The sequence below is a fragment of the Ornithodoros turicata genome, chromosome 6 (assembly GCF_037126465.1).
Source record: "Ornithodoros turicata isolate Travis chromosome 6, ASM3712646v1, whole genome shotgun sequence".
Lineage (NCBI taxonomy): Eukaryota > Metazoa > Arthropoda > Arachnida > Ixodida > Argasidae > Ornithodoros > Ornithodoros turicata.
Window position 1 is genome coordinate 43,684,843 of NC_088206.1, and position 16,619 is coordinate 43,701,461.

Below are 16,619 nucleotides of genomic sequence, written 5' to 3' on the forward strand. Positions count from 1 at the left end.
GTGCGCAGCTGGGCCGCCCGATTGGACGGCAAAACGCTACGTAGCCATGTGACGTATGCGTTGTGGAGAGAGGCTCGCTGGTTACTCATCTTTGAAAGCAGTTATACGGGTCAATGAGCTGGCACGAGCCGAACAAAATGTATATTTGGGTATTATGAGCTGCGTTCTTTCATGGGGTATCATTATATCAGAAATGTTTGGTGGCCTGTTTACAGCCCCTTTAAACAGATATCTGGACAAATCTCATAAGGTGAACTAAATGCTCTCTCAACCTTTGCTTCCAACAAGCTAAAGGAACTTCATAACTCAAAGTCCAAAAATGCCAGATGGGATAGCATTATTTTGACTCCAGTGGTTGGCATCCCTCGCGTCCCTTTATGGGACCATATCGTAATCCCCTCAAGACAGTGGCTTTCGGGCGCGACCTTGTTCACCTCTAGCGTCGAACGTACTTCAGTTCTACCAAATTTGTGGCGCCGTCGAACACTATGACGTCATTTGTTTACAAACAGGGATATCTCTATTGTTGGACATAAACGAAAACTATCTAAGCGTGTTGCACTCCTCCGCAGGCAACTCAAGATCTAACTCAACTGCTCCCGCGCGCTGCACCTGCGTAATGCTATTTTGTGTCCGAAGTAACTTGGATGTAACTCGTTCTTTTTGTTAAGTAACTCAGTAACTGCGAGTTCCATTTCAGGCTGAGGAACTTCGTTATTACCTTAGTTACATTTTGCACACGGTAACTTAACTTGTAACGAGTTCTTTTTGATGGGTAACTTCTCAATCGATGCGCCAACGTATTCATGGGCCTTTTTGAAAAAACAGCCATTGAATCCTCCCCATTAAAGCCACTCTTATTTCTGAGATACATCGATGACATCTTTTTCTTGTGGTCAGGCAATGAGACATCCCTCAAATCATTTTTTGATCATTTCAACTCCATGCATGAAAAAATTAAATTCTCTTGCAATTATTCTAAGACAGCGGTCAATTTCCTCGATGTCACAGTTTCTCTTAAATCTGGTAGGTTCGTCACAGAACTATACAAAAAACCGACTGACAGACGTCAATACCTTCATTTTGGTAGTCATCACCCTAATACACAAAAAGGAAGCATACCTTATGGCCAGTTCCTACGCCTTAAAAGAATTTGCTCAGAGCACAATGACTTCATTAAACATGCCCAAGGAATGACATCCGATTTCCAAAAACGAAACTACCCCCCCTCATCTTCATGAATATTTCATTAAATCCTCTTCCATAAATAGAGCTTCTCTACTTTCCTCCAAGCCCAAAAAGGAAAACGAGAATCTTATCTTCTCCACCACCTATCGTAGAGCACTTTCCAACACCAAATCCATCCTCAAGTGACACATCAACATCCTACATGGCGATGACAAACTAAAAAAATATTTCAGGCTCCCCCACTAGTTGTATTCCGTCGGTCCAATAACATGCGTAGCGTACTCACATCTTCCCGCTTAACTTCTCAGCAATCAGGTTGCTACCACTGTGGCAACACACAATGCAAAACATGTAAATTAATTCTCCCTTGTACGTTTACATGTAGCATTAGCAGTGATTTTTCAATTAAGATTCGTCAGCCTGTAATCCTTCAAACATCTGCTATCTAATTTCATGTGATAAGCGCAATGTCCAGAATATAGGGGAGACCTCCAACAGCGTGCACGAAAGGTCGAATTCGAATCGAATATCAAACGCTCAAACTATTCGATTCGCAAATCGAATATCCAATATTCGAATATTCGACTATTCTACGAATACGAACGACAAAGCCCGAAAGTGGGCTTCACCTGATGCTTCCGTGCATGAGGTGAAGCCTGCTTTATGAAATTGCACTTGCTGCAGAACCAACACAAGCGGGACGGTGTTTAGTTTGAGATAACGGTATCCAAAGTTAGTTTTGTAGACATCGTCTGTGGAAGGGGTGTCGCCCCTCCCACATGCAGTTTAGCGGTGCCGACGAGGGACTTTGATTTGATGTCTGTGAGGTTGCCATTAAAAAGTTAGGACTCTTGAATAATGACTACAGCCCACGAACAAGAAGGGTGTCTTAAAGATGTCCTTTACATCTAAAATTTCAGTAGTGCAACTTCCTAGGGCGAGTGCAAAGAAACTAAAGGGTGTTCATGGCAAAGCTGAGGCAGGATGCCAATTCGTTTGTTTCACAAATGGCCTGTGGTTATCTGAAGCAATTACAGCCTCATCCGTGTAACATGCTACTGGCCGACGTAAAATTTTGAAATGAAGGTAACCACTCCAGTACTCCAGTAAGTGTAGGCTCACTTGGAAAGCAGGAAGCACTCTCATGTAAAATTAAAGAGTAGGGGCTTTAAAGGACAACGGAAATGAAATTTTTTGTCCATTGCAAAAAGGGGACCGAACAAGGTGTAAATATTATGTAAAATTATGGTGCCACTAATATTTTGCAAGTACGCTGTGCGGATGGCCATATTTCTGACGATTACGAGAGCGCTGGGCCGCCCACTCGACACGATCGCCCATGGAGCGCGCCAAGCATTGCGGGAAAATCTGAGGAGCGCGTGACGTCAAATATCTCTCGCGCTCCATGTGCGGCTGCCCGGTACAAACATGGGGAATTCTGAATAACGCCTGAAGATGTTTGATTCGGAGATCTCGTGGAAGTCTGATGACAATATAACCTATGAGAGATGGGTTCGTACATGCTTCTTCGTCTCCGTTCTTTCCCCGTAGCAGGAATTAGACGTACGCCGAAACACCAAATGACATGAAGCGAAATGAAAGTCAGGAACTCCAACAGGAGAGCCAACGTGCGTCACTTCCGTGGTCTGCTACGGCAGCGCGGCGACGCTCACCAGGGGCTCAGAGTGCTCCATGGCCGAATTTTATATCGCGATTGTGGCGGCGTTTCAACTAATATACGCAAATCTAAGTCGAATTCCGGATTGTTTTGGCACGCATCGCAATATGAGGCAAATAGCTCTGCAGCCTATTTTCGTTTCCGTCGTCCTTTAAACAGAAGAATTGCATGTCTCTCTTGTGACAGTTAATGCCAGAAAAATTGCACTAAGGCCATGGGCTACAAAATGGAACTTTTAGTGTGAAAGTCACATATTGTAAATTTTGCACGAATATTCGATATTCGATTCGGTATTCGGATTTTTTTTCCCATTCGATTCTATATTCGATTCGACTTAAAATATTCGGATTTGCACACCCTTATTATAATTGAGTCAGGCTATAACTCCAACATCAAACGCAAAAACAGAGTGCCCTTTCTATCACAAAATTTAAATCACTCCAACCTCATGGAATCAATATCAGCCCGGGTACCCTTCATCAATTCATTAGCCATTAACGTTTATCTCCCACTGTAGCCGCTTCATCCAAACACTGAGTCCCCTTCCATGCATAAACTGTCTAGACATATTTTTCTCTGGAGGTCACTTTCGCTCTTTGCCCACCAGCTTAGCATTCTTTCCCAATCGGGTTAGATCCCAATCCCTTTGGCACTTACAATATGCCGCTTCCTGTGTGCCACCTTTGCCGCCAGTTTTAACCGGTTTCACGTTTTTTTTTTGTTTTTGTTTTTTTCCTTTCTTTTAATCATGTCCTGTTTCTGCATTCCTTCCATTATCCCGTCTACTGTGCCCGCAGGTTTGTGACCACCCTTTTCCAGCCACGTGGTACTTGTCATCCCTCTGTTAATTTGTATCCTTTACCCTCTCCCTTTTCGTATGTTCACGTGTGTGCCATCCGAGTGTGTATACAGTCAAACCTCGTTACAGCGAAACGCGATATAACGAAATTCGCGATAGAGCGAAATAATTTGGATTCCCTGGCAGAGGGCCATGGAGATCAATGTATTTTATCTCCCGCTACAACGAAATACTTTTTAGCCGCCTCCTCGATACAGCGAAAGAATGAGATAAGGTTTATGACCCCAAAGCCAATTTCACGGTCACGAAAACAAAGGGTGCAAGCTGCGTCCTGTTCCCGCGGCGAAGGGTGACACGCGCAATTAGGGTCGCGAGGAATCTGGTGCCTACAAAAGGAAGTCTGAGTCATTGGAAGGTTTGGGATTTTCCTTCTGAGGTTTCTCCTTTTCGCGCTGGTTTTGAACTGTCCGGTTGCAGCCAAGTACAGGATGAAAAGAGCACGAGACGCAAGGCGCCAACGCGCGTGTGGGAAACGCTTCGTTTTCGTGGCGGCCTACGTGACGAAATCAGCCAGATTTTCCTGACGGGGACAAACATGTCGTAGCAACGAAGAGCGTTAAGGAAGATGAACTGCCACAGACATGCTTGGAAGGTGTGCGGGATCACGACACGATATGGAGAACACTGTGGAGGCTTTGGCGGCGTACGAACAATGCATGACAGCGCATCTTCTAGGCAGGATGCAGACGCGAATAACCAGCTATTTCACACAAGAATAAAATGTGTGCTGTTTGGCGCTGTATTTGTAGTTGTTGTAATTTTTCAAGAATAACTTTTCCGTATCGTAGCGGGAGTTATCGACGCTTATGTACAGCACGCGCCCTCACGAAGATCGCAATTCGTGACCTTCCATTCGATACAGCGAAATGTTCGATACAACGAAAGAAATTGTGATCCTTGTGAGTTTCGTTATATCGAGGTTAGACTGTATATATTTGTAACTCCAATGCTGTTGTTTTTGTACCAGACGAAATGCAGTCCACTGCATGAAAGCTTGTATCCATTAAAGGAAAGCTTCAGTGTTTTATATTTTTGTTGTTACTTTTGCCAAGTGGATCTGACCCAACCCTCTACATTCTTCCGGACCAGAAAAGAATTCGTATCATTCTGAAATTAGTATCATCCGTGATCGTATCATCGAGATTCTACTGTACCTCTATTACTTGATGACTTTGTGACCCGCCATCGCTGCTTGAATCAGAAATAACGTCACAGTCTTTGATGACATCCGTTTCACTGTCGTCCCATAGGATGTCTTCTGTACCATCGAGGTCGTTAGAAATACCAGCCTTAAATAAATACAGTCGTGGGACGATGCGATGATGTCGCGTATGAAAGTAGGAGTGCGCAGATTACGCGAATTTTTATTTTCACAATTTTTTTGTGAAAAGGTGGGGGTGCGGAAATTATGTGAGGGGATAAATTATGCGAGTAAACACGGTAAATTACTTTTTGCCTTGTGTTATGTGATGAATAAAACTTGATATTTTGTGCCCAATGCTTGATATCTGTTTTGTGACAAATGGCGTTTTGCAGTACGCGCGGCACAGATGGTGGTTGCGGCGGCGGCCATCTTTTTTTCACTTGGCGTGTTCCACTTAACGAATTTCTCTATTCAACCAAAAAAAGAGCCAGCATTTACGAATTCGTTATATAGAAGTATTTGCAATATTTGCATCCGATTCGTATTCAACATTTTTACTATACACAGTCCTACAATTTTGAAACTATATGCAGAACTTGATGCCCAGCAAGACAGTTTTCCATGCATGTTTTTGAGCACCACCATCACCGTGAAAGCAGGGCTCCAGCAACACACCCACACTAAGCACAGTTCGTGAAGCGGCCACATGGTGGCGATCTTACTGCGAATATCTTGTCGCCAATTGACAACAATATAATTATTACGATGCAACAGGTTACTACTTTTAAGATGTGGCAATTTGCACTGTAGTACCATTTAAGGTACAACAAATGCGAGTCAGCAACACAATACATACAACATTCATCCACATCACGATCATGCGAGAGGTGACATTGCCTTACCATCCTCTGAACGTGTGGCCATAAGAGATGCTTCAGCAGTGACTGGCTTAGATGGCAGCGGTGACTTGTAGAACTTTGACGTGAGTGATGACACTGCCCAGCCTGCCCAACTGGCTGCCATGGAAGAATGAACGGAGGCACCAGCAGCATTTACATCAGCTTCTAAAGGGTAACCAAACAAGTATACTTGAAGACACCAGTCATGAGAGCATATTTTGCCTTTTAACTTATCTTCAAACATATACGTCCAAATATGAGACACGAAACGTCTAAATATGCAGAAAATATGCAGAAATAGTATGGTGTCGGGAGTGATTCTCAGGAATCTTTTGCACATCTTGGAATCGTATAAATACCCAAGTTGTCTGAAAACGTTCCACAAATGAAAATGCACATTCCTTATTGGCAGTTCAAAGGTACATTCACGCATGCACACACAAGTATTCCGTGATTGTCTTTGCAGTATGCCGCCACAGCCATACTCAGGTTCTAAACAAAATACACAACAAAAATACATACGCATTTTTACATGGGACGATAACAACTTCATGTTCTGCCAGATAAGAAAGCCACGTACGTACTGCGAAAATGTGCACTATGTCGCTGCATGTTATTTCGGCAAATTAGCTAGCTACCTGCCGCCTGATTGGCCTGGTCTGTGGCGCGCCAAAGCCACAGCATAAAGCTCCGACATTACAAGTTTAAAAGTAACATGGACGGGCAGCCACCCTGATCCAACACAAACTCACCTACCAAAGAACGAACGAAAAGTAACATGGTTTTGGTTCTCATTGTTTCTTAGTTTTTGTGGAAAGAATTCAGACACGAGAGTTTATGTGCACATTTCCTGTAGTCGATAAACAACATGTTAAATAAATTACATTTAAGAAGTAGTATATAGATATGTTTCCTCTTGAAAGTGAACTACTATTCAATTTGTTGTTCATTAAACATAGGTATCAAACAAACAAGAAGTCTTGAAGTGTGAAACAACAAGGAAGTGTTTTCCCCGCTGGTTTCTGAAACTTTTTTATGAAAGGATTTGAAAGATTCTAGATTCGTAAGATTCGTGGATTCACAGAACCTTCCTTGTATTCGGATTTGGATTCAGAAAATTCTGGATTCGTCCCATCTCTAGCAATAAGGAACACTGCGAGATTGTCGTGGATACTCCCTTCCCCCTGCATAGATTTCAAGCTAGATTTGAGTGCTTGGACAAAACGCTCAGCAAGTCCATTTGGTGCTGGGTAGTTTGGCGCTGTCAAGGAATGTTGAGTTCCATTGTTCCTCATAAACTACGTGAACACGCTTGATGTGAACTGTGGTCCATTGTCAGTGACGATATGTTCGGGTATGCCGTTTCTGGCAAAGATCGTCCGTAGGATGTCTACAGTGTGAGAAGCAGTAGTCGAGTCCATAACGATTACTTCAGCCATTTAGCCTATTACGAACATTTTATCTTGGAATGACCCAGCGAAATCGAAATGGATTCGTTTCCATTGTCCGTTAGGAATTTACCATGGATGATATGGAGCCTTTGGTGGCTCATTTTGGCTCTTCAATCAACCTTCGCAATTCTTTGCAATGGCTTCGATGTCACGGTCGAAGTTTGGCCATCATACGTAAGATCGTGCCAAAGCTTTCATTTTAACAATTCCCATGTGACCACGGTGAAGCTCGTCAGGAATTGACTGTACAAGTTTTGCGGGAATGACGGTGCGAGTGCCCCCTGTTAGAACTCCTTGTTGCACAGATAGTTCATCTTTGCTTCAGGTGTAAGGCACAAGATCTTCGTCCGAGTTAGAATTGTCCCAGCCATTCATGACATTCCAATATATCCTGGCTGACGTTTTGCAGTGCGGGAGCTTCGAGTACAGCACGAATCTTGTCTTGGGTCTCGTGTAAACCTTCGCTAGACTTACAAACAGGTGACCGGGTACTTGACACACCTCTCAGTAAGTATGTCCACTCCCGTTCGCCGCTAGGGTGTCGCTGAGATCAAGAAATATGTCGCTCTGGTGTTCCGTAAACTTTTTTCGGGATCTGTACCACTCACTAAGATGTCGTCTTGCATTGCATGTGTCATAGGAACACCCTGTAGAACTTGTTCGGTGGCACGTTCCCCAATCGCGGGTGCAGAGGCCAAACATCATTCTGTTATATTATCTGTATTGATAGTTAGCAAGTGCTTGGACTTCTCATCCACTTCCATCGATTATTATTTATTGATAATGCTGACCGTCTGTTGATGGTCTAAGCATGACAGAGAACAAAAACAAATGACACAAAGCATAGTGAAAAGCATAGAAGATACAAACTAAATTCAAGGTTACAATGGATTACGGGAGCAAAAGTTACAGAGCAGTGCAAGAGAAAAACGGGGTGTAGCAATGGTACAATTGATGGGAAAAAGATAAAGAGTATGCATATATGTGTGAAATAGCAGTAAGGAACAAGTCGATGTCAGGCAAGCAAACGATGGAAGACGGAAGCATGTTCCATTCAGCTGCGGTGCTATATGCAAACGAGAACTGGTATGCATAACATGGCGTGTGGGTAAATGAAGGTGATGGCTGACGGCTGTGCCGTGTTCTCAATTTAGGCGAATGGGAATAGCGAAAGAGCTGGCGATAATTGAGTTTTCTGTCACCTCTGAGAAGCTGAAAAAGGAATTTGTGATTTCGGCGAGTAACAAGCGGCTCAATGCCGACTTCACAGTAGAAAACAGACACAGATGATGGGGAACCGTAAGCATTGCAGACGAAACGAAGTGCAAGTTCCTGCATGCACTCCAGCTTTGCAATATCAGGTGCTGTGTGAGGGTCCCACACTATGTCAGCGTAGTCCAGTACAGGACGCACGAGAGGAAGACTGGCTGCGAGCTTGGTGTTTCGGGTGCTGTGGCGCATGAAAAGTCTCAAAAACCAAAGCTTTTTTGTAGCTTTGCCCACAACTTCATCTAGGAAAGAATTTGCAGGAATGCTTGCCAGAGGTCAATTTTCATATATTTCTGACCACCAGATGTCGCGAAAATGCCCTCAACCACTGGTAGAGGATACTGATCCACGTGCTGATTGATGGTGCTCTTGAAATCTCCACATATCCTGACTGTCCTAACTGCTGGAAAGGGATCAGGGCAGTTCAAGAGTTTCTGATCTTAAAAACTCGTAGCTGATAGTAAAGTTGCTGTGTATGTAAAAGCAGTTCTAGTTCAACAGGTTCTTGAACTCTTGGTGCCAATTCAAAGAGGACTAGAATGTGGCAAAGTCTTAGTCCCAGAGTACTACCATCTTGTGCATGTGGAGCTAGCTGCAGCTATGGACACTCTAAATGAACGGCAGTTCATGTCTGAAGTAAAGCAAAAGGCAGTTTTGTTCATGCTGGCTTGACATCATGCGGCTGAGGTAAAAAATGACAGGGAATTTTGCAGAACTCTAACTGAGAAATGGACAGCCACATGCATGAGGAACTTGACACAGCTCGAAAGGGGCTAAGTGACACAGACTGAAATATGGAAGCAATCTTTGATCCTTCACCCTCACTGAAAGTGCATCTGTCCAAGACAAATTTCATCAGTAATTAAAGGAAGTCGTCCCATCAGATGAAGACATGGGCATTGTGGGGTACTGAGTATGAAACATGAAATACCCTAATCGAGGTCAGCATGCTGACCTCGATTAGGGTACTTCATGTTTCGTACTGCATTAGGAATGCACAGTAAGCTTAGAGCCGCAGCTCTAAGCTTACTGTGCATTCCTAATGGAAGTTGCGACGTGGAGAGTGAGCGTGGGGAGTCAGCTGCATTACATTCCTCAGTGAAAGCAGACATTGAAGATGGCAATGATGTTGCATGTTAACAAAGGGTGATAACCATGATTGTATCCTTCATTTTTTTAGGTGACAGTTTAAAACAATTTCAGAGAGAAAATGTGCTTCCAGTGCTCAAGTCATACTAAAGATTTTGCTGGTATTACAATACTGAAATTAGAAATATTTTCTGCTTGTGTTATATTAATATAAGTAGTCCCGGTGCTGTGTGTGTCTTACTTACTGAGTACACCTCTTATTGTTAGTGAACTGAAAGGTATAACCCACTAGCAGTCGTCCGAACTTGCATGAATATAACTCCCGATTTCCTCCCCCCCCCCCCCCAATTTAGAAAAAAGAAGTTCCCAAAAGCTTCTTCCCCTAATATAAAACCCGATTTCTCCCCGACTTCAGTACCATGCAGGGAATTACACCAGATATTTGCATGAATTCAGAGGTCGAATTTATTTCTCAGATTTTTGCCCCCAAAAATTTGGAAAAGAGTTAAAACCCAAAAACTTCTGGCACAAATTATAATTTGTGTTCCAGCTCAAATTTGAAGCTTATTATGCAGCTCTGTCCACCCATTCACTGTCGCGTTATTCTATGGTATATAAGTTGTGACAGTCTGATGGAAACATGGAACAGCATGTAGATAGTTTACACTGACATTTTGTCAGCATCCTTATGAGTGTGAGCTAATTACTTCTCTTTTGAATGGACACTGCTCGTGAATAAATGTTGGGAACTTACTCACAAAACCACTGCTTAGGACTCACATAGGAGGCCATATTTCATTGTGTGCTTTGGCAACTCAACTCCAACGTCCTATCGACACACACATAGTGCCTTGTCTTTTAGGGTAGCACCCAGTAAAACCTGTTTTTACCCCTCAATTTGCATTATCATCACTTAGGGTAAAACCCAAAAACACTCGAAAGCGAACTCTGCAAAGCGCAAATTCAGCCACCCTCCTGGAACCCAGCTATGGGGTTTTGTCCAATATACTGGACAACTTTGTCTGAACCTGTAGTCCACTAGAAATGCTTTTCCCTTGTAGAAACCCGCTGTCCAATATTTTGGACACCAGATAGTGCCACCTAGTGAGTGTCAATGGAAGTAACTTTCGTTGAAGTGGTGCAAGAGGGATATGAAATGACAGCGTTCTGTAGCATCGCATCTCACGCATGCGTCTCAGCATGAAAGTTGAAGCTGCAGAGATAGCGCAGAACTGAAAATTTGATCTTTAAGTGCAATAATCTTTTTGTGTGCTTTGTGAGATTTCTCGTGTCCAATCCGTTGGCCAATCCGGGGTTTCCACTGGCGCGTTGCGTTGGGACTGAATCTGAGTAGGTGCTCCATGCGACGCCCATAGTGCTGGCAATGGAAAGATATGTTACTTGCTGGTAATTTAGACTAAAATTTTTGTTACTTGAAATGTCCTGTCTTGCCTTTGTCTTCTACCAAGGCAGCAACCAAATTAGAGTCAGGAATTTTTTTTTTAGAATACCACATAATATATCAAGTGTTTCTATCAATAAATTTATGTCCCTGGCAGCTTTTTCCCACAGAATTGCAATGTAGCAGATACAAAAACAGACATACATATAGACCCAATGTCCAGCACATTGGACATCACACTATGCTAAACCAACAAATAATATTTCGATAACACTTGATTTTATTATGTTCTTGGACCATAAAAAAGTAATTCCGGAAAAAATGACAACCCAGAAGGTATGGCCACTGGAGATTGCTAGACGCTGTACATTCAGCACAGCAGTTCCACGTCTCACGGCAATCTAAAATGCGCGAAGTGCTCTTTTTTTTATTTTCCACCCGATATCACCAGATTTCACCCCGTTTTCCCGGTCCTGAAATAAAACCCGATTTTTACCCCCCATTTTCAAAAAACATAAAACCAGAAGACACAGGGCCCTGCACATGCATGACATGATACCAAACTGTCATTACTAATTGGCTAGGTGCGTTTGAAGAAACGTGCATATAAGCAACCCTAACACATTGTTTGGCTAGGACCAACATAATAAATGTCCACTTACCCATTTGCTCAATAAGACTAGGATCTTCCGAAACTTTTTCTAGCTTGCCCAAGAAGCCTTTGATTGCTCTGAAGGCCTAACAAACAGAAAAGCAGCAGAAAGCAGTGATGAATTTATACAATACAGGAGACTACACACAGTCAGTAACGTGCTGGCCTGCCGAGCTAAAGACTGAAAGTTCAATCCCAGTCAAGGGTGGCAGCAATGTTGAGGGGAACTAAACGTTGCCTCCAGCACCATGTGTCAGAGACTTTTGGCGCATGTTGAAGAAGCATGTCCCTACAAAAATATAGGCGGACTCACCTTACATGTATGTTTACTCCAAGGTACCACTACACACAGCTTCAAAGAAAACCTGACTATACAACCCTTAAGGTAACACAGTCTGCTTGAAGCACATAGTTTTCTTAACATCCACTAAATACATTCCACTAAAGCAGATTCCAAGTGATAATTAAAATCTGCAATAGCAATCGAATATAGACGTATCTGCCTCACACCACGATCTCCGATACCATCATGTATGACGCGTGTATGAAGTACCTCATTAACATCTTCTGCGTCTTTACATGCTCAGTACATCTTCCTTCAAGATACACAACACACACTTTTGATATCCCATATTACGTCCCCGAGAAAACTGCTGACAGCTTAAGAAGCAGCAGCTGACGCGACCTAGTTGCTTGTCTGCTGCAACTAGGGTTGCCACCCCGCCGGTATTATACCGGCACGGCCGGTTATTTGCTCTCTCTGCCGGTTGCCGGTAGGAAGGTTGATTGATTGATTGATTGATTGACTATGTAGGAAGGTGATACCGGCAGCCTTTTGCCGGTATTTGTGGCTCAACACCTTTCATAGGGGCTTTTACGGGGTTTTCCTTTCAACATTCCACTGCAGCCTGAATAAATCTGGAGCACAGATCCAACTCCGTAGTCACCAGTCGTTTTCTTCATTATTATTATCATTGTTGTCTTGAGCCAGTACGCTCGTTCTTCCTCTCTCTCTCTCTCTCTGTATACTGTCCACCCCTCACTTACTTTCCCTTTCCCGCGAACATTTCCTCCTTTCCCTCTATTTCACCTCCTCTCCCTCAGCTGGTATTTTTCACTACTAAAGGTGGCAACCCTAGCTGCAACCCAATGCAATAATTTCTCAGAAGCGTGGACATTCAAACATGTTCTGGGTTGACTGAGATAGTATTCATGCAACTGTTCGGTATGATTCAGCGTTGTAAAACTAGGCAAAGCAAACTTACTTCCCACAAAAGTTCAGATGATGGGTGGTAGGAACTGTATAAAATTAAACTGTATGTTGCTTTAGCCAGACGCAAATTCAGGCAACACTGGTCCCTAAGCATGACACACATATTTTACACGCACACACACGAAAAGCAGAAAAACAGGAAATTAATAGAAAAGAACATGTGGTATTGCAGAACTCAACTGCAACATGCCCGAAACCCCACAAAAACCCTAAAACTAACTTTGTAAAGTGCCAACTCAGCCACCTATATGGGTACTGGAGGGCACTGCACAATATGCTGTTCTACATTTTGTGTTCATCTAAAATGTGAGCACTTTTATTGCTTCTGCGAGCACTTATTTATTTTCCACCCAAATTTTTGCTCTTTTACCCAGTATCACCCAACCTTACCCCGTTTTACCATTTCTGAACTAAAATTCAATTTTTACCCTGATTTTAAAAAAACAAAGCATGAATACACAAGGCCCTAATCATACATGAAATCCATACCTGGTCTCTAACAGATTTCTCAGGGTCCATGGTAAGACTGCAGAGCACAGGGAGAACTTTCACAGCACAGTCCTTGATGGTAAAGTAGCCCTGGGTAGCTGAGAGAGCCAAGATACCAGCCATTCTTGCAGGGTGAAACGGGTCTCGCATGGAACGTGTGAAGGCAACTATCAGCACTTTCTGCCGAACCTGACAAAAATTAAAAATATGGTGCATTTATTCGCACTTCTAGTTGATGCCCGGTTTCCTTGTCGACACATTACCTGTGGATCAAGATAGCAAGCTATCTTTCCAAGGCAAACTGTAGTGTTAGTCCTAATACCACCCTGCAAAACAGAAATCACAGAGCATAAGCACTTTCAAGGATTCCACGTTTTCAGAATTGGAGAGCAAAGACGTTGTACTCTGGAAGCCTCGATCAGAACTACCTCTACTTGCTCCCATAAGAGGGACAGTAGGCAGCATAAACCATTTTCTCTTAATCCAGGTTATCAGATAGATGATGTTGCACACTCTTGTACCAAAGCAATGTAAGCAGACCATTGCGCTTTTTCGTCATTACTTTTTTTCCAAATCGGTGTAAACATTTAGTTTTACGTTTGAAGTTTTAAAACGGCAGAATCGAGTGACATAGTGTGAAAAAGTACAGATTTTTTTTGCAGCTGCATGAACATACGAGATGGCAAGAGGCAGGGCTGGGTGTAAAGTATTTTCTGTCCCACTGATCCCACATAACTGCCTGCTGTGAACTTTGGTGAGTTCAGTTCACGGGGTATTCTGGGTTTTACCCAAACTGACAATGATGCAATTTAGGAGAGGGGCTCTCAATGTAAACTAGGAAAGGGGAGACACTTGCTCACTACTTGGCATATGCACCCTTAGGCCTCACATTTGTAGTGAGTAACATGAAGTGACTATGGTCAATGCAGACATGAACTGTCTAGTGAGTAAGTGACAAATGTGTGGCATTTGTGATAATCACAGCCAATAGAACTACATGCCCACCTCACTAATTTTTCTAGTGCAATGACACTCCATTGTCCGAGCAGCTGCACTTAATAGAATTCAGACATTCTACTTCTCTGTATCTGTCATGAGTCATTATCTTGCAACATTATTGTCATTCAAAAAATGGGACCGAAAGCTCTGAAAAGAATGAGCTGCCAGTTCTCCGGGAATCATGACAAAGCACTCAAGTATAAAATATATGTACAAACTGACTGTACCTGGTCATCCCTAACTTGTAGACGTGCAAAATGCTTCATCAGCTCCTCATTGAGATTGCGATAATTGAGCTTGGGAGCCATGTGCACCATTGCTTTGACTGTCTGCTCTCGAATTGTGGGGTTTGTATCGAGGAACCCTTGTATGACGTTAGGAAATACTTCCTGGTTCACTACATCTGGTTCCAAATGTTCAATGAACTGGTCCACCTTGAAGAAATAATTCGCTTGTAGACAGTACTTGATGACTCCACAGAACTTTGTAATGGCCAACTGTGCACTACACATTGCCAGAACAGCTGTGCACTGTTTGTGCAGTGAATGGGATAACTAGAGCCCAGATAAATATGCAAATGAAAGTCCTGAAATATGTGTGCACTAAAAATCTTCTACATATGCAATAGAAACCCTGAAATGCAATATGAAGGCAAGCTCCTCAGGACTTTTTTTCGAACAGAGACTGTTTTTCTTCTGGGATAGAAGAAGAACAGTCTCTGTTCGAAATATCGGCGGCTCTCGTTCTGAGGCACTTCCCTTCATACTTCCTTAATGGCTCGCTGGATTTTCTACCCTTCTATGTGAAATTAATGTTTTTTCTTGTTACTGGTTAGAAAAACAATGCATCGAAAGCATATTTGACCAAATTTGAGCATTTCTTTGGGGATCATGCGGTAAAATAACACTGCCTTCCTTCAAGAGCACACCATAAAGAGAGAGAGAGAGAGATTATGCACAAAGGCAACAAAGGCCATAGACACCATAAAGAACAATCAGGAAAGAAATACACCCACATAGAGCATAGTATGAGCCAGAGTAAAAGCAGACGTCTGCTGCACTTTCCCACTATTATACTCGGTCCTTAGTTATGTCTGACTTGTATTAAAGAAGCTGTGGAAACACTCTAGCAGTCACGGTTTCCAGATAGCAAAACACCCGAGACAGGTAAAGAAAACAACAAGGATGACATGTTGTCTAGCACAGTTGAATATTTAATGACAGAAGGGCCTCAAAAAAAGCTTTTAGTTTATTCCTTTCCCTGTCTCGGGTGTTTTACCATTTGGAATTTGTACCAACTCGCCTGTGCCCAAGCCCTTTTACAGTCAAGGTTCACATGGAGGCGAATGCGTACGTCACCCATGTTCTTAAATGTACAGCCAGCGAAGTACAATATCATGCACTTCACACTGCTTTGCGATTCCGCCATAGTTTTTGAAGTGGGAAATCTTGATAGAAATTTTCACATGCACCTAAAACTCACTAACTTTGCATGCGCAAGCACGTGATAACTGATTTAAAATGGCTGCCCCAGTTCAGGTTTCCAGAAAGGAAGAGCAATGGTCGGTCATCCGTCTTTTTATGAGTGAAGTGGTGAAACAGACTGACATGCACCGTCAAATGAAGGCACAATGTGGTAGTGCCTGCATATTCAATTCAATTCAATTCATTTTTATTTCACCAATCAGGTGTGGAGGCACGAACAAAAAGCTGTAAAATACAGCTTGACGATGGTCCGGCCCCGTACAGCATACAGGCAGCATAACATAAAAAAAAACATAAAATAATAAACTAAATCTCTAGAATTAACAATGCATATCCAAATAACACATATTCAGTACATATGCTAAGTAAACTAATGCATTAAATAAAACTAATAAATGCTAGTACTACATAAACTATACAGAAATACTGGCATCAACTACATAGCTGCTAGGAAAAAGTAAAAACATATGCAACAATATAGTTAGAATAGCATACATCTAGCAAAAATAAGTGGGAAATAGTACAACCGCTATCCACTAAATGAAATGTTGTTTGAGTGTGCGAGGGTGCGTGGTCTCGGGGTTGATATTTCTGTGCAAGAGTGTGTTTATTAGCACTGGAAGCCGTTACGCAAGGATTTGGTTACCGTAATTAGTTCTTGTGTACGGAATATCGAATTTGAGTAGATGTCGCAGTGTATACTGAGGATTTCTGGTGTGGCTATATTTAAAAATGCAGTGATG

At 42.6% G+C, this 16,619-nt stretch overlaps 1 protein-coding gene across 1 annotated transcript in view; it reads right to left on the reverse strand.

Annotated features, from left to right (window-relative positions):
- The window catches only part of LOC135396579 (N-terminal kinase-like protein), an 89,519-nt gene that overhangs the window by 41,451 nt on the left and 31,449 nt on the right, over nucleotides 1–16,619 (reverse strand). The window contains exons 10-14 of the mRNA XM_064627622.1: nucleotides 14,620–14,826; nucleotides 13,657–13,719; nucleotides 13,394–13,582; nucleotides 11,642–11,717; nucleotides 5,772–5,933 (exon numbers count right to left, since the gene is read on the reverse strand). Of these exons, the coding sequence (XP_064483692.1) occupies nucleotides 5,772–5,933; nucleotides 11,642–11,717; nucleotides 13,394–13,582; nucleotides 13,657–13,719; nucleotides 14,620–14,826 (697 nt within the window). The remainder of the gene's footprint in view (nucleotides 1–5,771; nucleotides 5,934–11,641; nucleotides 11,718–13,393; nucleotides 13,583–13,656; nucleotides 13,720–14,619; nucleotides 14,827–16,619) is intronic.